General features: G+C 42.3%; 1 protein-coding gene across 2 annotated transcripts; it reads right to left on the bottom strand.

Annotated features, from left to right (window-relative positions):
- Positions 1–22,728, bottom strand: lonrf2 (LON peptidase N-terminal domain and ring finger 2). 2 transcript variants are annotated; one of them, XM_056289323.1, is made up of 12 exons: positions 20,925–22,728; positions 10,693–10,811; positions 10,334–10,456; positions 7,853–8,008; positions 7,166–7,388; positions 6,796–6,895; positions 6,280–6,394; positions 5,888–6,009; positions 5,425–5,611; positions 4,069–4,203; positions 3,218–3,367; positions 1–1,736 (listed from the first exon to the last, which is right to left on the bottom strand). In XM_056289323.1, exons 1-12 carry the CDS (start codon positions 21,664–21,666, stop codon positions 1,578–1,580), a joined length of 2,331 nt encoding a protein of 776 aa, XP_056145298.1. In that variant the 5' UTR covers positions 21,667–22,728; the 3' UTR covers positions 1–1,577. The 2 variants fall into 2 exon arrangements, with proteins under 2 accessions (XP_056145298.1, XP_056145299.1); XM_056289324.1 differs by lacking the exon at positions 4,069–4,203.
- Between the last annotated feature and the right edge of the window lie 2,127 nt (positions 22,729–24,855).

Below are 24,855 nucleotides of genomic sequence, written 5' to 3' on the forward strand. Positions count from 1 at the left end.
TGAACATGAGTGTTTTATTTCCGTTTGCGATAAAAAATAGGTAGAAGAACTCCCTTTACAAATATACATGGGAAATGCAGCTTGTCTTAATCCCGACCCCGTACAGAGAGCTAGTAACTACAGTGGAGCTACACAGGTAGGAGAGAGAAACGACATTAACAGAACACTGACAAGGCCTCCAAGTCACATCAACTTACAGATTTAAAAAAAATAAGATAAAAATTACCCAACTAAAGACTTCACTGTACATTTTAGGGCAGAGAGAAAGAAACTGAAGATACATTAAAAAAAAGTGACAAAGGACTCAATCAACCCCAAAGCTTAGGTCTATTTTTCTCACCCAGAGATATGGTGTCATGACAGGAGGAAATGCGGTCGATCCAAATCAAAATAGAATCGAGGGGGATGCATTTTCCAAGACATATTACTATGTATGTTTATAAACTCGACAAAAATTTCTCCGTCTAGATCTGATCAGGACTCTCTCTTTGCGGCACGTGATTTTTCTAAGACTCACTTGCGAGGGCGTGACCACCGGTCCATCCTCGACGTGCTCCCCCTCTCACAGAGGTCATCACATTTTGTGAGATGTTCTGAGGCAACATACACAGCAATGGGTGATACGATAAGACAAAGAACCCCAGGGTTTAGCATTTCAATTCTCGGCTCAGATGTGTAGACAGAGAGAGAGACAGAGAGGAACAACGGCCGTCGCCAAGGGGGGGTTTGCAGGAATCTGCTCTTACTGTACAACTCGTAAATTTGGTTTTACAACAGTAAAAAAAAAAACCATCCACAAACTACAGTCAAACCAATACATTCAATTCTGTGTCTTTCTCAGTCGTACAAATGTGTCTTATTCCTTTTTGCTTTATATTTCAGGACTGACAGATGATGATTGCTTATGGCATGAAACAGGCTTGAACTGTCTCATGAAGAATTTACTTGACTCACTGGATTATTTCAGGAGGTAAGCGTCCGTTCTCTTGAGTCTTGAACTATCCACGGCGAGAGCTTTGTTATACTCTTGTGGCTGTGACATGTCACATCGTTGTGTTACAGTCCGTCTTCCTACAGCCCAGTCTATTTGAAGTACTACTTCATATATGCAATAAGCTACTCTCATGTATTCACAACTCTGCTCACAATTCCTTCTTCTGTAGTGAGCCTTCATAACAGGCTCCAAAGATCCTTCCAGACAGCTAAGAACTGACCTTGATGGTAACAGCTAGGCCCCACCTGCATCTCCTAGTTTTCAGTAGAGAATCAGAATAAAGTATGAAGGGTTTTCTGTCAGAGAAACATTTCATAGCGCCACTGATTCAGTGAAGGAACAGGTACAAATGGCTGAACAGGTAGATTGATGAATAGCTGGTAACATGGACGAACATAGAATAAGGGTACGTGCCACAGCCAGCTTCTCAGGCCACAGCTGAGTTTATGTTGAGTTCTGGAAATACTGCAAAGGCAACGCTCTCAGTGGAGCTCATGATAGATGCCTGATCGATGACTTCATAGACAGTTGGATGCACCGCACAAATGGCAAGAGGTCCAGGGTTTAAAGGGCAGCCCAGCCATCACCGTGGCTTCTTACGTGTGACGAAGATGAGGACCCTGCGGATAGCGATGAGGCGGTCCTTTAGGGAGGTCATGGCCAGGATGGTGAGCTGGGCCCGGTTCTCTAAGGGCAGGACAGCGAGCAGCCACCAGCACCAGGCAGGACCACTGGGACTACCCTGCAGGGAGAGGACATAGAAACAAGAAAAATATGTTGTTGTTGTTGTTGTTTTTTAATTTGTAACTTTATCTTGTTCTTTGTCACATTCTCGATAAAAATGTGTTTTCTTAAGCAGTACAAATTAATTTAATTATAAGTCTTTAGCTTCTTTTAAACCTCATCTTAAAACTTTTCTTTTTATGAAAGCTTTTAAAAATGTTTGATATTTTTTATTTTTACTGTTTTTATTTTTACTCTTATTTGATCTTACTCTTATTCCTGCCTTGTCTGGTTTTATCTGGCTTTTGTTTGGGGTTTTTTGTGAAGCACTTTGTAATATTGTTTTAGAAAGGTGCTATATAAATACAATTATTATTATTATATAATTTAATTATTTAATCTAATTATAACATGGTGTGGATGTGCTCTTTTAAGTGTAAAATTGCTTGCTTAGAGAGTGCACAATTTGGAAATATTTTTCTTCTGGACCTCTGGTTACAGCACAAAGTCAAAAAACTACTGCTGTACTCCTGGAGTAGGGAGTTGTTAGGTATCTTAATCTTGTTAGTACGATATGATGTAGCAAGGTCCCACTGGTTCCCCAAAGCATCAGATTAAGGGCGTTTTCACACCTACCTCATTTAGTCCGGACTTTCAGACTTTTCAATTTGATCCACACCAAAATTACATGCGTGAAACCTCCCCGGACCACAGTCCAGACCAAACAGCCAAACCTTGGTCACAGACCGGATGAAACTGAACCATGGTTCAGTTCGTTTCTAGTAGGATAACATTTTTTGGATGATTTGGATTATCGGACCAATTACAGGACGTTCTGGGAGGCTATCGTTGTAACTGAAAAAAGGAAAAATGAGCCGCGGTAGCACATGGGGAGAAGAGACCAAGTTTTTGATTGAAATATGGCCCAAAGACATAAAATGTCAACTGGAAACAAACTCACAAATGCTGACACTTTCCAGGTATTTTTGTTGGTAGTAATGTCATAATAATATTATTATTATATTGACAACAAAGTGAATCTGTTCAGTAATTTTTCTCCATTGGAGAGGCTATCTGCCAAATTGACAACACGCCAACATCAGACGCATGCATGTCTACAAACCAATCAATGTCAAGTATAGGGAGACGCAGCCCACGTAGGTGATGACGACAGGACGTAGGCATGTCATGTTAGGTTCTTTAGTGTGCTCACGTAATTCCAATGTGAAATCAAAACTAACCGGATCAAATGTAACAAAAATAGAACCCTGGTTCAGACGCTGAGGTGTGAAAAGCCCCTAAGGGACTACCCAAATAAGCACCTGGCCATCCTGGCAACCTCAAATTTACTGACGTTTAACATGGCGATATGAAAACAGTAACATCTTTCCACATTTACAACTTTTAAATCTGTATTTAATGAGAGGACCACATATAGATGTTTAACAAACAACAGGGCCTCCTCTGGTCAGAGCACCACACAGCCTCCTGCTTGTCTACCTGTGGGTCAGGGTCTTTGCTGGGCAGATGTCCAAAGTGGCTGAGGATCTGGCTCTTCATGTTGTCTTTGAGGGAGGTGAACCAGTTGTTGGCCTGCTCATAGACCGAGTCATGAAGCTTCAGTAGCTCCACTAGCTCCCCCCCCTCCACCTGGTGAGACAGAAAACACAGACTTAGCCTTTTGTTCAGTGTTACACAAAGTCTTTTACATTTTCTTTTATCTTTAAAAAAAGTACAGCAGTTTGTGCTCCTGTCAGGAACAGTGAAAAATAAATGTAGGACATAAACATCACTGGCCGGAATAACATGGAAGAGGCTGCATTGTCTAATTCCAATATCAAAACCCTAGCGGACAGTACAGAAAACATACCACAGAGCTCTATGGATGAAAACAGGCATTAGAGGTCATTTACCTTAGAAAACTTGACATCAAGCAGGAAGCAAGCCTGATAATTTCTGCTTACACATAGGACATGTGTATTCACGTGTCTACTAAACGCACATAAAAAGAGGAAGGAGGATCTGTAACTCTAGTTCTTCCTGTCTTGGGCGGAACCACATGATTTGCAGTGTCACTATGAACTATGGCTGTGCAACTTTGGGGAGAAAAAACTGCTATTTTCAGGGACAGTGGTTTGTGCAGAAGCACAAAATGTGGACACTGAAGTTAGAGAGATAGAGATTGGTTGCAAAAAAAGGTCAGATTGTGAGAAATCAACTTCCTATTCTGTCACTGCTCACTAACACAGAAGTCTCAAAAACAATATTTTGAATCCCCTACTACATTAACCCAGGGAGTTCCTACAAACTACACTTTCTCTCAGTCTATTGCTCACTTTCTCTCCACCCACCTTCTTGTCCTCGAGATACTCTATCTTGGCTGTGTTGTAGCCATCTCTTTGGCCATGGCTCAGCACCTTGAAGCGCGAAACGCCAATGGTGTCCACTACTGAACGCCCATCAGGGAAAAACTTCACATCACGCACCTGAATGATATTTTTACTCTGGTCAGGCATTTTAATGGTCTTCCTGCTTTATTTAATGATAAAAAACAAAGTGAGTAGGGATGGGTATCGAAACCTGGTATTTAACGGGACCGGTCCTAAATGATTTAAGACCGTACGTAGTATTGATAAGCTCCGGCATTAACGGTTCTGCCATCGGTATTGGAGAAATTAAGAAAATACATTTCCTATTTATTTAGGCTACATAAACATTATCTTGCACCTTTTATTTCACAAACTCCTTTTCTAATTTGCAGTAAGTTTCAGAAATTTGTTTATGATGCATTTTCGCTATTCCCAATCCAGAAGAGAGATCTCTCTCGGAGCCTGTCGTATGTGCAAGCCGAAGGGCGAGGCCAGCTCTCTTTCTCTCAGACGCATGCATCTCTCTTCTCTCACTCACACACACACACACACACACACACACACACACACACACACACACACACACAGCCTGCTCTCAGTGACAATGGCGAAGAGAGAATTTAACGGTCAAAAATCTGGTTATACGTCAGTAGTCGATGCCGACAATGCTCGTTGCCACAAGTACAACAAGTCTTTTGCATGTGAGGGCGGAAACACAAGCTATCTTTTGAAACATCTGGCGAAAGTGCACCAAATACAGGTGGAGAAATGCAGTTTTCGACTGCCTAGCTGGTAGTTCACATCTCTCGTTGCCCCATCCACCTCAGGTAGTATGTCATGTATGCTAGTAGCCTAGAGCCCACACGGAATTAAATAAATTATGGGTTGATGATTAAAAATAATGCTCTGCCCAGACATGAGAAAATAAAGCAACGTTAATTCAGTTTTTAATTTGTTTTGGTTTTTTTTTTCTCTTAAAAAAAAAACCGATAAGAGCACCGTTAAAGTACCGGATTGATAAGCAGTATTGGTAGCAGTATTGGTAAAAGTAGTAGTACTGTTAAAATCTTAACGATACCCATCCCTAAAAGTGAGATAGAGAGAGTGGGATAGAAAGACTGGGAGTATCTTGGACATAGGATGAAAAAAAACATCAGACAATATAAATACATATATGTAAACATTAGATTATGGACCACCAGTTGATTTCATCAAAGATTCCCCCATTCCCCCATCTGGGAATGTCATTGTTGGGGGTCAAAAAATTAACATTACATCAACAACCACACCTTATTGTCTGATAAATTCTATTATTGGACAAACACAGTCTACACTCACCTCCAGCATGCAACCGTGGTCAGCAAAGCCCTTGACCTCATCAGCGATACACATGCCAAACTGCTTGGTGCCAGTCTCCATGGAGCGGCGGATCATGAGCCGGTAGCGTGGCTCAAAGACATGCAGAGGGCAAGGGATGGTAGGGAAGGCCATGGTGCACACAAAGATTGGCACTTCCTGGTTCAAGCTATAATAAGGCAATGGTGATCATGTTAGCAGGACAGTGTGTGAAGAAGGCACAATTTTCATCACAATTCCAACAGCTACTCTGCTCCGTAACTTTGCTAACATGCAATTAGTGTTTACATGTAGCACTAAACATGGTCCACTAAACAATTGTATCCTGTATTATCTATGACCAGTTACAGAAAAATAATCTCATACTGCAAGTGCTTGTGTGTGTGTGTGTGTGTGTGTGTGTGTGTGTGTGTGTGTGTGTGTGTGTGTAATTTGCATCACTCACTTGGACAGCTCCTTCATTTCCTCCTCGTGGATTTTTTTCCTCTCTGCCAGCTCATCACTGAGGTAACGCTGCAGCACTTCCTCCATCAGCAGGGTCTTGTTGTACCCTCTGGTGGCCAGATACTGCAATGACAACACACAGACCCCCCCCCCCCCAAAGAAATGTCATTGAGAATATCAGGGATGCTAGCTTAGTGAAAGGAAACAATTCCAATGAAGCCATGTCCTTGCACATGACTTTTACAAAGGTACTCATAGCCTGTCGATCATTCAAGATAATCGTTTGCCTTGTTTTCGAGTTTCCATCCCCAAACACCACAGTGCCAATATAAGACCTTAAACTCCCCCAAATACAGAGAAGCCCTCGTGTGTGTGTGTGTGTGTGTGTGATACCTCTGAGAGATTCTCCTTGCAGAGGGGACAGTTGGGGTTGTGGTCAAGGCAGCGTTCAAGACACTTGAGGCAGAAGGTATGTCCACAGGGAGTTGCCACTGGCTCATAGAAAAGCCTGTAGGAGGACAAACAAACAAACAAAGCATGAACAGACAGGACACTTCACTGTGACACTAAAAAGAATCCATATCCACACAAAGGAGCTAGGATATTTCCTTCAGCCTGGAGGGGTATGGACACTTATGCAATTGCACAATTTAAATGATGATGAGAAATTTAAGAATAATGATATTAGAGATTAATCTGTAACAGAGAAAAGTATTGGTGATCATAACCTTTAGTCAGAATCCTGTGTGTGTTTGTGTCTGTGTGTGTGTAAGCATTATTTTGAGTGCATGTTTACACATGATGCTACATAAACATCCAGTTAACTTAGGCAGTGATACATAAGCAGTCGTTTTTTTCCATGTGCATTTTTCTGGGAGCATGTGTGCATATTCGTGTTTATGTAATTACCTCATGCAGAGGGAACACTCCATGTCTGCACTGTCCAGTAGCTGGGGAGGCACTGTCCTCCCTCCAGACACAACTGCTGCTTGAGAGGAGCATGCTGCATCTGCGCACAGTATCACAATATATTTAATCAACAGATACCCGTTTGATGTTTTGTACAAACTAATTTGGTGGTAGGCAGGGATATGATTTAAGCCATTCCATTATCTGTTGTATTAACTTTTATTGTCTACCCTGCTTTGTTTTGATTTTAAGCTGTCTAATACAGTGCTGCTTGTTTTGTTTAAACTGTGTTCTGTAAGGTGAATGCTCTGGAAAGCGCCGAAAATGTATTATTATAATTATTCCATAAAGACGGAGCCAAGGTTTCTACCTGGTCTGAGGAGCTTAGAGGGGGGACTGAAAGCTGACGACGGCCCATCGCCACTGTGCCTCCTCTTGAGACCACCAGGGGGAGGTGGGAGGGCTGCCAGGACACTGGCTAAGCTCTTACTGCTGTCTTCCCCTATGGGCAGATTAGACTTCGCAGGGGAGAGGGGAAGTAGATGAGAGGATTCCTCGGCTGGAGCGCTCTTGGTCACACTGATCTCTGAGTCCTGCGCACACAAATTATAGACTCATTAATTGACTCAGATTTTAGATTCGAGTATAATGCTCACTTGTTTTGTAAAAACAAGTTTAGGGTACTTTTCACAACTTACCATCATCTCTTAACTTTATTAGCTACAGTGGGTATTTTACTGAAATCAGAATGTTTCCACAATGCCTAATTGTAAAGCTATAGAATGTGGATACCAACACTGCAAATACACAACTACACAATAATAGCATATTGTCTGCGCATGTCACTGGAATGGGGATACAAATTGTTCGCATTTTCTTTCCTTGTTATGTGTTCTTCCAAATTTACAAAAACATATTTGCTAAAATATCTGGAAAATACATAGTTATAGTAACAGTTTCCAATACTCCCTCCACAACAGTATGCATGTGTATCTGTAAGTATGCCTGTGTGTGTACGTGTGTGTATGAGTGTCAGTGTCAGTGTGTGTGTTCTGACCTGAGAGGAAAAACCAGGTCTCTGTGTGAGAGGTCTTAGACTGTTAAGCAGGGAGGTGGGTTTGATGAGGCGGCCGGCATGCCCCCCCTGGAGAGGGTGCAATGGGGTTGTGATGTCCTCCCTCTCAAACACAGAGGAGAACAGCTCGCTAAGCACCTGGGGAGTAAACACACCACACCACAAACACACACCAGAGGTCACTGTCTGGATTCAGAAATCATGCTATATTGGCCTTTACTTGTAACACACTTTTCATTAAAAGACAACAACAAAAATAATAATAATAATCATCATCATCAATCAACAATAATAATAACAATGTTCAGGTATGGACTCAGGTGGGGATTGGATTGGCCAGATTGAACAGTTGTTTAAAGTAAGAAAAGGTCTGATTAAACAAGAAAGTTTCACTTAAATTAGATCCATAATCAAATAACGGTCAAGGTGCCAAGGTGACAACATTTTCCTAAAAAAAAAACAAAAGTGTGTAAGTGATCTTGCCAGCAAAAAGCAGAATGTGTATGCTGATTATTTAAATGTGCCTGCACTAAAGTTAGAGTTACAGGCAATGTTGGCATTTTGGGTTTTTTTTGACATGCAAAGTTGAGTGAAAGACATTCACATATTGAAATATAAACATGACAGGAAACAGGTTTTTCTGTCTATTGGTCATAATGGCTGATGTCCACCAAAATTCAACAGTCACATCCCCTGTTTGACCACACCAGAATTTATGTATTTATTTATTAAAGATTATTTTTTGGCATTTTCCACCTTTATTTGACAGCGATAGTGGACAGAGAGACAGGAACGGCAGGGGAGAGAACGGGGATGACATGCAGCGAAGGGCCCGGGCCAGATTTGAACCCAGGCTGCTGTGGTAAGGACTCAGCCTTATGTGGTACCACTCTACCAGGTGAGCCACCGGGGCACCCCCTGACCAGACCAGAATTTAGAAACAGAACTAACCTCCAAACTGATGATTGGCTCCCAGCCAGAGGCTGACAGAAAATAATGAAATCTTTTCTCGTGACTTACATCGAATCAGCTACAGCCAAAATGTAATACAAATCAAAATATGTACAAAAAGCTAGTAGGTGGACAGCAGAGATTTAACATGGAGCACCTTACTGTAATCTTGGACTGAACTTCCAAAATTCAAGGCAGACCCTTCACCTTCTGAAAAGTCAGACTACCTTACACATCAAGCTAGGTCAGCTAAATATAACATCCTATATGTCAAGGATGACAAGTTATACAATCATTCTCAACAGGTTACATAAACTAGGTCAATGTATTATGCAGGGTGCAAGGAAAATAGGCCGCCAATCAAAAGCTATTCCTGAAGATCACAGTTGTAAATAGTGCAGTGCCACTATGTTTATCATGACGCTTTTCCTTTAACTGGAGCATCATCTGGAGGACTGGGGGCAAGGAGAACCGACAGTGATACAGACGTGGATAGTATCTCTTATTTCCAATTATCAAAGGTGGCTGTCCACCATTAAATTTAGGTTATCCTTAAATGGAAATTAAAACACAAAAGAGGCTGAATCCTAAAACTTTTTCGATATAACTGCCATACGGCAGCCTCAGCCACTAGCATACAAGGGATGCTTCTTTCTTACAATGGTAAACTTAACAAGCCTGCAAATTTGACACGAATGAGGAATTTGGTTAAAAACAAATAAATTCCATTTGAATATATTCTACTTCAGCCAGGGGGGATTACTGTACACCAAATGCCCTACGTTGGACTGCACCACATGGCCTTGTGTAACAGTTTTAATTCGCGTACTAATGTCGCTGAGTTTTCCAGGCCACAGGGCTCCTGGTATTGTAGGACAGGACTGCTGGGACAGCAGACAGTACGTCATGAGATAACTAACAGCTGGTGGGGAGGGGAAAGGGGGTTGGGAGTTACGACTGGAGATATAGTCTCATGTCTAATCCAGTCTTTGGGCCTAGAGAGGGTCAGAGACAGACAGTTACAGATTTATAAAGTAGTATGCCTTCTAGCCTACACTTGTAGACATACTAACACACTCTTTTGGCTGACACATAATAGCCAAATAGCTAAAGGGCTGGAAAGTTGCCACTCATTAGCTAAATATAAAATGCATCTATCCATCCATTACCTAAACCGCTTATCCTGCTCTCAGGGTTCAACATACATCTGCAGAGTACATAAACAGCAAGTGGGGACTTTTCCAGTTGATGGACACTATTACACTATAACTGGGAGGACTCATAAGCAATATAATTAACTGAATTTCTAAATGGCTTTTGTGTCTTCTTTCAGCTACTACTATGATTAACTGAGACCAATGGAGGTTACCAGGGTAGGAAGGGGATTCTTTAGGATGTTGGTGGCATGGGTTGGGGTGGAATGAACAGTTGGGTACACATAGAGAAGAGATCAGAGTTTAGTGCCTGGGTGGAAAGAAATGAGGGTTGTTTAAAATAGAAGAAGTCTCTTACCTTCTGAGCCTCAATTTTGACTTTGGTCCAGTTAGGTTTGAGAGCCACACACACGAAATACTCCTGCAAGGCTTCATCATTACGGCTTGCTTTACTTAGAGCTGTGGCTTTGAGATAATGGGCCTGGGTAGATCGAGGGACAGAAAAATCCATACATGTTAAACTACCAATCTCTAATACTGAACTGGGAGAGAAAAAAATCAGTCAGGTTCAGTGAACGTTTATTTAAATTCAAGTACAAGTGGCATGGCTAGTGACCTCACTTTGTCCCAAAAGGTTAGAAAAGTTTATATTGTTTATTACCTTGGCAATCTTGCCCTATTTACCTGTTTTAATCTTAATTTTAGACTCTTTCTCACCTTTGGCCAGAGAGGTTTGATTCTGCATAAGCTGCTGGCATCCTGAACAGCTAGACTGTAGGACCTCATCTCCATGTGCAGCTCGGCCCGCTGGTACAGCAGTCGAGCTAAAGAGGGCGCTGTGGACCATAGGAACAAAAGAAAAACAGGTCAGGGGATTATGGCTCAAAGGATGATACAATTTCTCTGGCCATCATTTGAAATAGTCACATAAGTACATTATGAGGGGGAACTTTATAATCTTAGCCAGTAACTGATGAGCATTCACTGCTTCTTATTTATTTCTGAATATATAGAGAGCTGGACAGACAATTATGTCTCACAAGAGTAGAATTGTCTAGTGCTGCCAGGAAAGCCAATCAATGGCTAAATTATATTGCACAAAAAATAATTACACAACTTCCTGTGAATTTGTAAAAAGGCAGCCCCATCTGTTTGGAAAGTTATTTGGAAACACACCTGATATTGAAGGTACACTTGACCAGAATTATCTAATTATCAATACAACTAAAGGAAACGTTGCAAACAAACAATTTCTGGAGGGTCAGGAGTAGCCCACAGGTTAGTGAGACATGTACTTGACCAAAAGACCGTTGATTTAATTCCCAGACCAGCTGGGAAAATCTAAGTGGAGGAAGTGAATGAGAAGCACTCTAACTCAACAGCTACTGTCAAGGGGGTCCTTCAGCCTGGCACCAAATGCCCATCTATTCCTAAGGCGCTGCTCAATGGCCAACAGTAGAGGGCTGTAGTTTTGAAGAGGTTCTATTGGTAAGCCACTCCTGCAATGAAAATATGTTCTAACAGAAGACATGAACTGTGAGACGAGGAACTAAGACGATGCTCAAATTTCCCATGAGTCAAAGACCTGCTGGAGCGCTGTGTAAGTACCGTTTCTTATCAAAAATTAAAAATTAAATTAAAAAAAATCTAAATAGAAGAATTAACATCAATATAAAAGGAAAAAAATAAAAATAAACGATGACCAAGCAACTGGTTATAAATTAATAACTACTAGTAGCTTTCAGTTTATAAGAAGATGCTGAGTTTTCCAACTGTTTATTATGGAATATGAGCGCTAGCTTGGAGTCATATTAAACCACTGCGTGGAAGATTGTCAAAGGGTAGCCGCCGATAAAAATTGCAAAGTTGCAGAGTATAGATGGCTGACGTCACTGGATGATAAGAAGCAGATGCACATGTTGTTGATAGGCCAACATGGAATCAGAATACTTCATTCACCCCGAGGGGAAATTGGCAATAGGGAGGCATTAGATTTGCATCATGTGATCTTACTAATAAAGCCACAGGCTTTGTTCAAGTGCACCGTGATGTCATGCTACTGAAGAAGTAGAGTGGGACTTGTGCCCTGATGCTGCCAAACTGTAAGCAGTATGGACTGAAAACACTGAAGTGCCAATAGCCAGATGATAGGTCAGGTGAGAAACACAAGGTTACGTTAAGGCTTGGTAACCTTAAGTAATTTGGTCACACTGTAGCCAAACTTTCTGTCAACACATGATGCAGAACACCACAATGCAGCAATGAGGAAATTAATGATTATGTTTGACAACAGGGACATTGCCATCCATCTGTCATGGTTTTGGAAGGTCGTGTTTTTCTACAACGCACCCTGGCAAGTGATTTACGATTCTTTTTTTTTAAAGGTTGGCAGATTTTTCTTCAGAGGACAAAAGTCAAACCAGTCCTGTCATAGTTTTGTGTGTTTACTTATCTTTCACATCAGTATTTTACCAACCAACAACAGGAGGACCAGAACTCAAAAATGTGAAAAGTCTATACCATCTGATTTCTTACAGCTTCTGAATGAGCTCCAGAAGTATATTTTCTTAATACTAGGGATTTGAAATGAGTTCGAGTGCTCAGATAGTCTCTCTCTCCTTTGCTGGCAACATGGCGTAATATCAGACGAAATGAACAAATGGAGAAAAACCAAGTCTACAGGGACATTATATGGCTATAGGCCAGTGTTTTGTTACTTCACCGAAGTGACATCCAAATGAATCCTACCAGAGACCTACTCTGGTGTGCCCTCCTACTTAAATAACCAGTCTCCCTCAGATTTAAAAAAAAAAGTGTAAAGAGTGAACCCAGTACTGTTCAGCAACATTCAAAAATGTCCTATCGGCCACAGTCGCCGCTTCAATTGACAATCGCTCATTGAAGGGGTTGTCTAATGAACCACGCAATCCCTTGCAGCTTCCAAATGAAGAAACATGGAAACAGAGCCAAGCTGCTAGGCTGTCAAATGACTCACTATACCCTAACAACTGTGCAGCGATGACCCTGCCTTGACAGGTATGTGGAGGCTAGTGTTTACCCCATGCCAGCTACAAATCCTGAATGAAGCCCCAGCTACATGTTCCAGTGCAACTACTCATGGCACATGCACCTTTTTTTTTATACCTCACACTTGATCCTTTGAATTGTTAAAAAAAAAATGTGAATAACCAAAATAAAACTGTTCATTTGTCCTTTATGAGATCAAACCAGTTGCACTGGTTCACTACATGCAGTGACTGGTAAGATAGCAAAATGAATGTGGAGGCATTTTCCCCTTGTTAAACTATGTCACAAGAAAAAGACTAAATTCAAATTAGTGATTCAGGCTAACATTCCTACAACCAGCACAACTCAATCAAGGAACAGGTTGAGAGAGAGGTGGTGCACAGATGACTCAGGTGCTGCCAGAAGTTGGATGAAGTTTGATGCTTAAGATGTTCTTCTCATTGTGTCGGGCAAATAAGCAAAGACAATTCTTTTGCATGAAGATGACACTGGAGAGCATTAGGGTCTCTGCATGAAAGCTAGAATACTGCCTCTTCCAGTGCTTTGTATGTAATGATAATGCTTCATTTTGTTGATGGCATTTCATTAAAAATTGGAGAAGAGACCACCTAAAATAATATGAGATATAATAATGCAAGTGAATCATTTTGGTTGGCAAAAAATGTCTGGCAGGTTAATCTACTTGCCACCTTTGAGGGTAAGCAAAAACAGCAATTTTGAACCCTGGGTGCCTGTGATATAAAATGATAAATGCTAATGCTTCTTATTTGAGTAGAGAAAGGAGAAAATAAATAGTCAGGCCTAGATTAAGAAAATTATTAGGCAGGCCTTTCCTGTAAACTTGTTGAAAAAGAAAAACACGGTCATTAAGTAATTATTGCTAGTCAGCAGCTTTGGTGAGACAATTTGAGGCCAAGCCATGGGAAATAAACAAATACAACTGTATACAGGCTCACAGAACAGGGTCTGTAACCTGCTCATTTAAAAAAAAAAAACAACCTTGAAGGGACAATTTAGTATGGCCGATTCACCTGACCTACATGTCTTTGGACTGTGGGAGGAAACCGGAGCACCTGGAGGAAACCCACACAGACATGGGGAGAACATGCAAACTCCATACAGAGGACAACCTAGGACGTCCCCCAAGGTTGGACTAACTCAGGGCGCGAACCCAGGACCTTCTTGCTGTGAGGTGACCGTGCTAACCACTGCGCCACCGTGCCGCCCAAAGTCAAAACACACAGATGAATATTTATGTAATGTAGTGACCTACTTGCAGGTTAGATATTCACTATGTGGACCAGAGATGGTCCCTTTAAAACAGTGGATTCAGGGGTTAGCAGGGGGGGGGGGATTATGGGTAGACATGAGGATTAGATTTTGAGGATTGTAAACTGTTCACTTGAAGTTTTTTGGAGGAAATAAACGAGAAGGTCAACAGGAGAAGTGATCTCATCTCCTTTCTGTCATCCTCCACAGTAATGTCTTTTTGTTCTATAGACAATGGAGGATGATGATCCCTTGGTTGTCCCTAGGTGTGAAATGTGTGTGTGTGTGTGTGTGTGTGTGGGGGGGGGGCTGTGATGGCCTGGCAGCCTGTCTAGGGTGTCTCCCCACCTGCTGCCCAATGACTGCTGGGATAGCTTCCAGCATCCCTGGGACCCTGAGAGCAGGATAAGCAGTTTGGATAATGGGATGGAACCTTGAAGGGGTTACAAAAATCAGCAGAAGAAAAGCAAGACTATTCTCAAAATAAGCTGGAGCTTAACACTGCAAGAAACTATACAGCCCAAGACTTAACTAGTTAAATCATTAAACCCACAATATAACCCTTTATTCTAACTTTGTAAACCTTTGTCCTAACCTCACCCATTATAAATCAGTTAAAAACTGAATCATCAAGCTCAGTTAATATATCTTGTGTATCACTTAGATAATACAAAAATATATCTTGTGTATCACCTACAAACCAAAATCATTTTTCAAGAAAGGCCCATTTTACTCCTTACAAATCAATGGATTTTAGTAAGGCAAGATCCCATCCTGTTCTATGATCGCCTGCATAAAGTCAAATCCTCCATTAAGTCCCATTTGCATGACATGCAGTTATTTGCTGTAATTATATCAGTTCCAAAAGCAGCTGCAGTGCGGAAGAATATGGAGGAACTTGGCTGCGGGGATTTCCACTTTCAATGGTTGCGTGTTTAACGCCATGACAGTAAACACATCAACCGTGTGATTGCTGAGATACTATGAGATGCATTCTCACCAGCATGAGCCTAAGAAAATGCTGTACCATTGTATATGGAGATTGCCGTGCCATACCCAAGAACCATTTCTGAGGATTGTGAGCCACAGAATCTTCTACACCAAAGGCAAATGAAAAATGGGCTTTTAGTCCAGTGTAAAAAGGGGTAGTTGATTGTTGTGGTCTGCAAAAAAAAGCTTGAGGAAAACAATGCCTATGTTTACTTTAAACCGAAACTAAGTTAACGGGTAACAATTAAGACCACACTGTGAGAAAGACAGGAACCATGTTAACAGTATGCTCGCAAGATTTTAGTACAATTATGCCCATCGAGGGTGTACTCACCAATAATGTGGAGTACTCACATGGTCGTATCATTAAAGACCAGTCAGAACACATACACCTTAATTACATTTCTATTAGTGTGATCATTGTGTAGTTGATGACACGGGTTCTGCTAGGAGTGCAAAACTAGTAACATCTGGATATACTAATATTAACCACATTTAAACCTTTAGGTCTTTAGGGAAGGCAAAAAACTGAGGAGTCATCTGAACAGATATAAAATCATTTTGAAAATAATAAAGACAGAAACTGCGATAAACAGGTGTTGAACTGCAAAGCAAACTAGGGTGCGCAGGCAACGGCACATAAACTAATGTCATTAAAAAAAATCTGTAAAATTAAGAGAATGTTTTAAATACATATATAGTTGCCTGCCCACCAAACTGGTGTATATACACTCTTCTGGGAATCCAATCAATCAACGATCATCCATATACTCATTCTTGGTACTTGGGCTCTCCCATCAACCTCTGAGGGAATGGAAAGGAAGGGACTAGTGTCTGTGTCAATTTCCACTACCCCCCCCCCCCCCACCTCAACAGTCTGAGCACTCCCCTCCGCCCTACCACAAATTCTCTCTTTATTCAGGAGAGGGATGTTAAATGGCTGTTCAGAAGACAGAACCCCCGTGAGGAAGCTGGAACTGATGATGTCTCCCCCTCAACCCTTAAACACTGTGCAGACCAGCTATATCCAATGTTCACAGATATTTTTAACACCTCCCTGGAGGACTGCATGGTCGCAGCCTGCCTCAAAGCCTACGCCATTATGCCTGTCCCCAAAAAGCCAAGGACCACAGGCCTAAATGACTACAGATCTGTCCGTCTGACCTCTGTAGTGATGAACACTTTTGAATGCCTTGTGTTGTCCCACCCCAAGTTCATCACCAACCCCTCCTGGATCCATTACAGTGTGCATACAGAGCCAACAGATCGACAAATGACGGAGTCAACGTGCTTCTCCACTCCATCCTCCTTCAACTGGACTCTCCTGGTACCTATGCCATCATCCCGTTTGTAGACTTCAGCTCCGCATTCAATAGAATCAGCCTTACTCTCCTCCAGGACAAAATCTCAATGCTCCATGTGCCCCACTTCACCTGCAGGTGGATTACTGACTCCCTGGCCAACAGGAGTAAGCACCCTGTCTGACTCCCCAGTTACCACCGCAAAGTCATTCCGTTTCCTGGGCACCACTGTTGCTCAGGACCTCAAGTGGGAGCTAAACATCAGCTCCCTCCATCAATAAAGAACAGCAGAGGATGGAATTCCTGCGGCAGCTGAAGAATTTCAACTTGCCACAGACAATGATGGTGAATTTCTACACTTCCACCACTGAGTCCATCCTAACCTCCTTCTTCACCAACTGGTACGCTGCTGCCGCCGCCAGGGACCAGGGCAGGCTGCAGCGCATCATTCGCTCAGCGGAGAATGTAATCAGCTGCCACCTCCCAACTTTCCAGGACCTGCTTTGCCGACCCCTCACTCCCTGGGTACCACCTTTTTGAGACCGCGTCTTCTGGCAAGAGCGGGGCTTGATGCTTGCTTTCCACCCACAAGGAGCACATGTGCTAAGTCAAAATAAATTAGCAGTGCATAAAGAACTTTAGGGGCGCAATGGATATTTATCAAATAAGGTGTTATTCCTTAATAAAGGGCTACGAGGAGACATTTACAAGCAAAATGATTTGATTTTTTTGAATACAAAAAGTACACTAGGTTTTTAATTATTTCTGCTTCAAACTCTATTTATTTAATAATTATGTAATTGTTTATATTTTAAACTGCTTTAAACCATATAAAGAGTATGAACACATCTATAATAAAACAGTTCTTAGTTCTAAACCAAAAAAAAAAAGTCTGCTCAGACTGTTTAGATCAGTGGTTCTCAACCTTTTCTAGGCCAGCACCCCCTATCCATTATCCAGGTCCCTAACCACCCCCCATCAATTAAAATGTAGACCAACTGACTTTCCTGAATATAAAAGTTGATTATTATTCTGAGTTATATCATTAAAAAAGCATGCCATTGAATACCAAATTACAGTTTTGATTTAACTGGACAGTTCAAATATCATTATCATTAGTTTCCCAAGGAGCAAAAAAAGCCATGTGAATAGAAATTATATTTATGAGTGTTAAAAAATGCAATAGTTAGAAATTTGACATTTAAACTTTAATTGGGTCTCATTATTGATCACAAACTGCAGCCAATCGGAAAGCGGTAAATTTGTGCCGCTGCCAAACAAGTGTTCTTAATTGTTCCAACAGAAAACAAGAGTAGCGGAATATCCTTCTTGAAAATGTGTAATCACGGCGATAATACAGCGTTCATGTGTAGCCTCGGAAGAAAAGAATGCTTTCAAGGGGAAGAAAGTCTTAATTTCCTCAATAATGAATACCAAGGAAGAGAGCATCCATTTTCCTGAGGTGACAAAGTAAACGCTGTGTTGGTGAAATTTTAAAGCTCTGGCATCCCGTTCCCATGCTACCATCCCAGCTACGGAAAGGTGACACAAGCACTGAAATACAGTCGTTGCTATGGAAACGATACACCGTCTCAACTATTTAATTGGTGTGACTTGGTGCAGCCCACATTCTCCTGCAAGTAGTTGCAGGTTAAACTCATCTTGTCATGAATCTTTGGTGCAAACTCACCTTAAACAAACACCCCCCAAGAACACCTCAACGTCCCCCTTTCAAAAACATTGTTTCAGTTGCCTCCCCACCCACCCTAGCGTTCTCTGAACACCACCGTTGAAAAACGCTAGTTTAGACAGAAAAGATATCATAGGTCCAGCAACTTTTCTAGACAGGTTGTCTGGCCCGTTTTGAGCTCAGAAAGTGGTGGCCCTTGGCGCTAACGAGTGGATCACATGATTTTTTTTCAACGGACATTGGTTCAGCGCTCGTTGTTGTGTTATCAACCTTTTTGCAAAAAGAAAAGCCTGCTTGGCCTGATTTTTGTATTTGCACACATGCTGCTAAATACATTTTACAGTACGCACACATCTATTTTTAATCGCAAATGCAAGTAAAATGCTGGCACTGTTGAGACCTGAAAAGGCTGAGGTCCATCAGGACCAAAACCTCACGCCACAACACCAGTTTCTTCCCTGCTGCAGTTGGACTACTCAACAGCCCCCCTGACACCACTGATACTTACTTTTTGCTGTTTTTATTTTTTCTAGATCTGTTTTAGGTAAGTGTTTGCTTTCGTATATACATTTCTTCACATACTTTAACTTTTTTTAAATGTTATCTTATTTTACTCTCTGTACCAACAACGCCAAACTAAATTCCTAATGCATGTAATGCATACGGCAATAAAAGAATTTCTGATTTTGACTTTTGTAAACTTTTGTTTTTCCCCCTCTCTCCTCCAAACAGTAGCCACTTTCTTCTGTGTATTTTTTCTTTTTACAAATGAATCACTGTTGTCATTTTGCTTCAGTTTATTATCCCTGTGCAAATACACTAACAAGCATTTCATCACTCAGCTCAGTTGTACTGCATGACACCTCAAACAGTGCGGTGCGGCCCTCTCTTTATTCCAAAGTCATTTTCTCCTATGAACTTTGGACAATGTCCGCAGAATCAGGTCCCAGCATTGTCCGAAACTGCTCTTTCACACGTCTAACGCAACAGGAGATTGTCTGTGTCAGACCCGTTCTCGTCTACTGGAAATACTCTAGACATTTTCGTTGGTGTCTTCGCATAAAGGACCTTTCTTCTTCGCCCTCGGACGTTTGTATTCTTCCGGTTTCGCACCAGTCGCATAATAGAAACCTCATCAACACATTCACTCATGTGTTGAAACAGACTTTGTACTAGGGGGCTGATAGGGTAAAGTCCGCTTACTGTTCGGTCCAACTGATTTGGGCATTTGGGTTCTGACATACAGCTCCTCCGGGTAATGTCTAGATAAGTTCAGGGTTGCAGTGCATGTGTGAATACAGCTTAAGACATGGCTTTGTTGCTTACACACATACAGAGTGTCCGTTTTCAAAGGTATCTATACTGTGAATGTGACACAGATAACATTTATAGAAAAGCAGGGTGAAAAGCAGCCAACCGCCACTGGTTCAATAACAGCCACACTGCCACTGACATCATGGCCCTACAAGCAGGAGCATCATGGATGCCAGAAGGCGTCGTGCTGGGTTTGTTGGTTAAATAGTCGCTGGCAGTGACAAAGCCATGAAGGCACTTTCTCTATATATATCTGCAGCCAAGCTGCTGCACAAGACAAAAGCGTGAGCGGATGGATGCTTATTCAAAGACAGCTCAGCACAGAGGAGTCTGAAAAGCTGCTTATGTAGTTACACAAAAAAAAAAGAAAAAAAGAAAAGGAAATGTTGGGTTCTGAGTCACACACATTTTTAACAACACAGTGGTCCTAGTGGGACTAGAGGTCCCACTGCTGGAAGTTAGTATCATGGTGCTCAGACTTAAAAAAAAAAGAAGAAAAAAAGTACACAGCATTTCCTAAGCCAAGAGGCCAAATAGAGCATATTAATTACGTGGTGCCCTGAAACTACAGCTTGGTGAAACGCAGAATTACTTTTACGTCCAAAATGAAACTTCAGACCTACTTTGAGTCCTGACTAATAGCAGTTTTCACAGCAAAGATGTTTAACTAAAACAATAGCTGATAATAATTTTGTTGACGATGTGTTAATCGGGCCTTTTCTTATGAAAGTTAAGAGATACTGAAATGATCAGGTTTTGTTAGTGTGTCGGCAAGATGACCCCATAGCAGTTGTATCAGCCCCTGAATGGTTATCTAACGTAAAGTAAATAGGTTGCTTATAAAACATTCAAGTGAGGGGGGGCGGGGGATCGCGGGGGAGATCCAATTCAGGCACTCCCAAATGAAAAATGTGCAATTACAACTTGCAGGTTTTTAAGGTATTATTTGAAAGGAACATCTCAAGAGATAATATGAGGACAACACCCCAAGAAGCTTTACCTTTACTGAGTTGTACCGACAAAATGCCAACAACTTTGAATGATAAAATCAATATCATCCATGTGGAATCTGCACATACATACTACAGGTTAAAAATGGGGAAACTGGGTATACAGGTGCATGACTCAAACTATAATTTGCTATATGATCCATGAAAATAGGTTACATGAATGTGTGCTGCTTAGATAATAAGACTGGAGTGTCACGTAACGTCTGACCTCCACGTTTAGATTGGTGAAGAGGGCGCCCCCTTTCTTTGACACGGGGGAATGAGCGAGAGAAAAAGTAGGTCACCTGGAAGTCCCAACTATTTCGACTAAAACGGGTCACATAAAACAATGCATAAATCTCCCCTTACCCAGCTCCACCGCGTTGTTATACTTCTCCAAGGCATCTGCGTGGCTCTGCCTTTTCCATAAAGTCTCTCCTTCTACCCAGTGCCTCCTGGCTTTGCTCTCCGCCTCGAACCACTTATCCAGCAGGCCGCTGAGGACGACGTTGAGTCTAAGGCCGACGGGTGATACCTGGCCGTCTTTTGTGCCCGGTTTGTGCCTGCACTGTCTGCAGTCCTTAACGGCGTCGTCCTCCAAGCACCGCTTGCAGAAAGTGTGGCCGCACTCCAGAGTCGCGGGTTCGTGGAGCAAACACTTGCACAGGCGACACGAAAACAAGTCGAGAGGCTCGTCCTCCGGGGTGTCCCCGTCCGGCTCTCCGTCGCCCGGGTCCCCGCCGCCGCGTACTCCGCCCGCGATTCCCGTCAACTCTTTATCGCGAAGACTGCGCGCTATGGTCTCCACCAGCAGCCGCAGCTCCTCCGGTCGGAGTTTGCTCAGGTTGGCCGCCGTGCAGTACGAGTCTAGAGCCTCCGATATCCGCCCGGCCCGGGCCAGAGAGTCGGCTTTACGCAGACATAGACCTCGGTCGGGCTGCTGCAGGTCGGCGAGCTGTGAGCTGTATATCTCCACGGCGAGGTTGAAGTCGCCGGCCCGACTGGCCTCTTCCGCCACTTCCAGCATTTCGGGGCAGATGCCCGCGGCCGCGGGGTTGGAGAGCGGGTGGACGAACAGTTCGCCCTGGTGAGGCTGAATACCCGTCTCCATCGTCCTCCAACTGTGCCGCCTACTTAGCAGTTGGGGGAAAAGTTAACTGGTTGTCCAGCAAAAGCGAGGTGAAACCCCTTACGCGGTCTTGAAATCATGCCCTGGCGTTAGCTTGCCGACTATGTAACGTGCTTTTGTTGCCGTCGAGTGACAAATCTGACTCGCACTGACCACCGCTGTCGGCTGGTTTAAGTAGGTTAGGCCTCATTCCGCGTAATACGGATTCGGCGTGAATTACAAAAAAAACAAAAACAAACCAGTACGTCTATCTAGCCCGTGTCAAAGTCCCATGGTTATTTAACAGCAGTCTGTAGACTGTTTCGTACGAACGGCCGTAGGTGTGAGTCGTTTTGTCTTGCCTTGAAAATACACAGAGACACACCTTCTTGCACTGCAGGAAGTAGGAGGGCGGTATCGTTTACAAAACTCGACTCGCCACCCCACTTCGCCTTCCCTTCTCATCGAGTAGGCGGCGTAACGTCACTCGGATGACAAACCGGATTGTGTTTTCCTGGGTTGTGTGTATCCCAACAACGGAACCGACGAGAGGCGCTATATTGCAACTTTGTGTCGACCGGTCTTCCAAAGCCCTCGCCTTCTTTCACCCCCCCTCCAATAAACGAGCTTCAGTCACAGCCCCTCCAATAAACGAGCTTCGGTCACAGCCCGACTGCCGTGTTAGTTTGTTAAGTTGCCTGATATATAACTCGTCAGGAGGACGATTGAAACAGTCTAAATGTCGCAGGGCTGTTAAGATCGCATAACATAATGTCCAACCTACCCGACGGAGCCCAAAAGTCTCGATTGCAGCTGAACGTCAATTTTCTTGTGTGACGCTAAAAGAACCGAGCTCTGATAACAAGAAAAATACCCGACGGTCCCTTTCGATGCACCTAACGGGCGTACGGATTTTTTCCCAGTTAGAAAAAGAAAAAAAATCCAAAGTCACTAAATCTATCCAAATCGGCCGGACTCACGAATCAAGCGTGCACACTTCACAATATTTGACGCCGATAAAGCCAAAACATCGACTCTTGAGAATGCTCCATTTTGCCAGCTAGCGCAGCTAAGGTTAGCATACAGGCGATCCGCTGCTGCTGCTTCGATTACAAGAGCCGACTTACTGAACCGAGCACAAGCGGTCACATGCTTCACACGGAGCATTTCTATTGGTCCGCTATATGGCTCACTTATATAACGTAATGATATTGTATAACCTTTCACCGTCAACATTGAACTGGGGGGTAGTGTGTGTGCAGGGGTTCACTTCACCTCAACAAAGCCCTTATGTGCTCCATGTGGTTTTCATGTGAGTCCACGTCGGTGTCCTCCGTATAAAGTGTTGTCTTGATTTCTTACTTACCTTGGTGTTTTGTTGTTTGTTTGGTTTTTTTTTACCCGAATTTACAGTCTTTTACTCTGGTTATATCACTGCTCGATGACGGGAAATGAATATGTAATGGTTTATATAAGCAGCAAGATAAATTCTTAGGTCTCCTTTTCGATTTACGTTGGTAAACGCGTATAAACGGAGCCGACAGAAAACACGTTTGCTGCGAAAGAGAAAAAATAAATGGAAAATAATTTGAGTAATAGGATTACGTTTGTGATATTGGGTAATAGGTTTATGTTTGTTATATTGGACTATACAAATAAAAAATGACTTGACTGAATAAAATTTGAGCGCATTCGTCCAATGATGAATGTGCCCGATCACGTGATCGTGAAAATGTTTGCATTGTGACTTTCAAGATTAGATTGAATCTGTTTATACGAAAGACATTGAGATTTTGGAGAAAAACTGTTTCCCCCTATGCTTTACAATAAGTCTGCACCTTTTGTCAAGGCAAAACCCTGCGACATCACTGCGTCAGCTTTCAGCCATTTCAATATACATTTAAATTCTGCTGAATTTAGAACACACACACACACACACACACACACACACACACACACACACACACACACACACACACACACACACACACACACACACACACACACACACACACCGGAGACAAAACCAGGCCAAAGTTATTGAACATACAATAGTGAGCACAATATTCAGGCCTCATAATAAAATGTTGAAAACAATTAGTTTATCCAATTCAATGGCAGGCTTAAAACTCCTGTTTCTGAATTTGGACAACTGGAAAGTTGTATAAGGGTGACACAAGGCTCTCTGTGACTCACCACCCTCTTAGTTTAACATACCATCACTGTCGCTTCTGTTCTAGTTGCCCTGCCTAACAGGGAGGGGGTAAGATGCCCTGATAGCAAGGGGAAAGAAATGCAGCTCCAACAAAGGGAAAGATGGGTCCCATATCTTTTCATTCTGGGTATTTCTGCAATATATAACATTATGTACTGATATAACAATGCATAAAATACACACACACACACACACGCACACACACAGAATAAGTGTTATGGGAGCAGTGTCAAACAGTAACCCTACCGACATAATCGTTACATGCATAAGTTTACATAATGGTTCGTTACCTTATGAAACAGGGATGAGTGACACATTGGGGACTTTTCTTATTTTTGCCTCCGTTATTCGTCTTTGGAAACTTATCTTAGCACTTCTTTCCATCACTGCTGTGCTACACATTTACACAGTTACGCACTAAGGCACCTGAAAGCTGCCAATAGGCCGAAACATACTTCTTTTAAGGAAGATGTAACGTGATGTAGAGACTTGCACTGCTACAAAATCTCATCAGCATACTGAGTGTTTCATGTTGGGCCACCGTTGTTTGGTAAAGTAGGGAATGATATTATGCAGCACAGCATACACACTTTGTGACTCAAAAAAACCTGCAACTGTCTTTATTAATCCTGTATGCTAGCCATTGCTCTATGGGAAATATTGCAAATTTGCTTGGCTATATGGTTAGAGTTTTACACGCCCTTTTACGTTTTTAAAAAAAAAATCTTGTTTTCGTTTCCAGGTGTCTTTAGCTCTCCCTGCATATTTGGGTGTTGTATATGTGGTACTAGTCCTTAGGGCACAGCAAGTATGTAGGCAAACCAGCTCTGCGCAGATCTGCATTAATGCAACACTCAGTTTAATATGCAAAACTCAGTATGATGCTTTGCACAATTTGTGTATAGTATCATACTTAGGTATTACTGCATCTATAGTATTGTCTTTCCATGGGAATAACTGGGAGTTAAGGAGCCTTG

The sequence above is a fragment of the Lampris incognitus genome, chromosome 11 (assembly GCF_029633865.1).
Source record: "Lampris incognitus isolate fLamInc1 chromosome 11, fLamInc1.hap2, whole genome shotgun sequence".
In the NCBI taxonomy this organism is placed as follows: domain Eukaryota; kingdom Metazoa; phylum Chordata; class Actinopteri; order Lampriformes; family Lampridae; genus Lampris; species Lampris incognitus.

Excerpts from the sequence above, each read along its gene's own strand:
- lonrf2 (XM_056289323.1), bottom strand. The coding sequence starts at position 21,666 with ATGGAGACGGGTATTCAGCCTCACCAGGGCGAACTGTTCGTCCACCCG. Across the intron at positions 8,009-10,333 it reads TCAAAATTGAGGCTCAGAAG|GTGCTTAGCGAGCTGTTCTC; the intron begins GTAAGAGACTTC and ends TTTACTCCCCAG. Across the intron at positions 3,368-4,068 it reads AGTATCTCGAGGACAAGAAG|GTGGAGGGGGGGGAGCTAGT; the intron begins GTGGGTGGAGAG and ends CTGTCTCACCAG.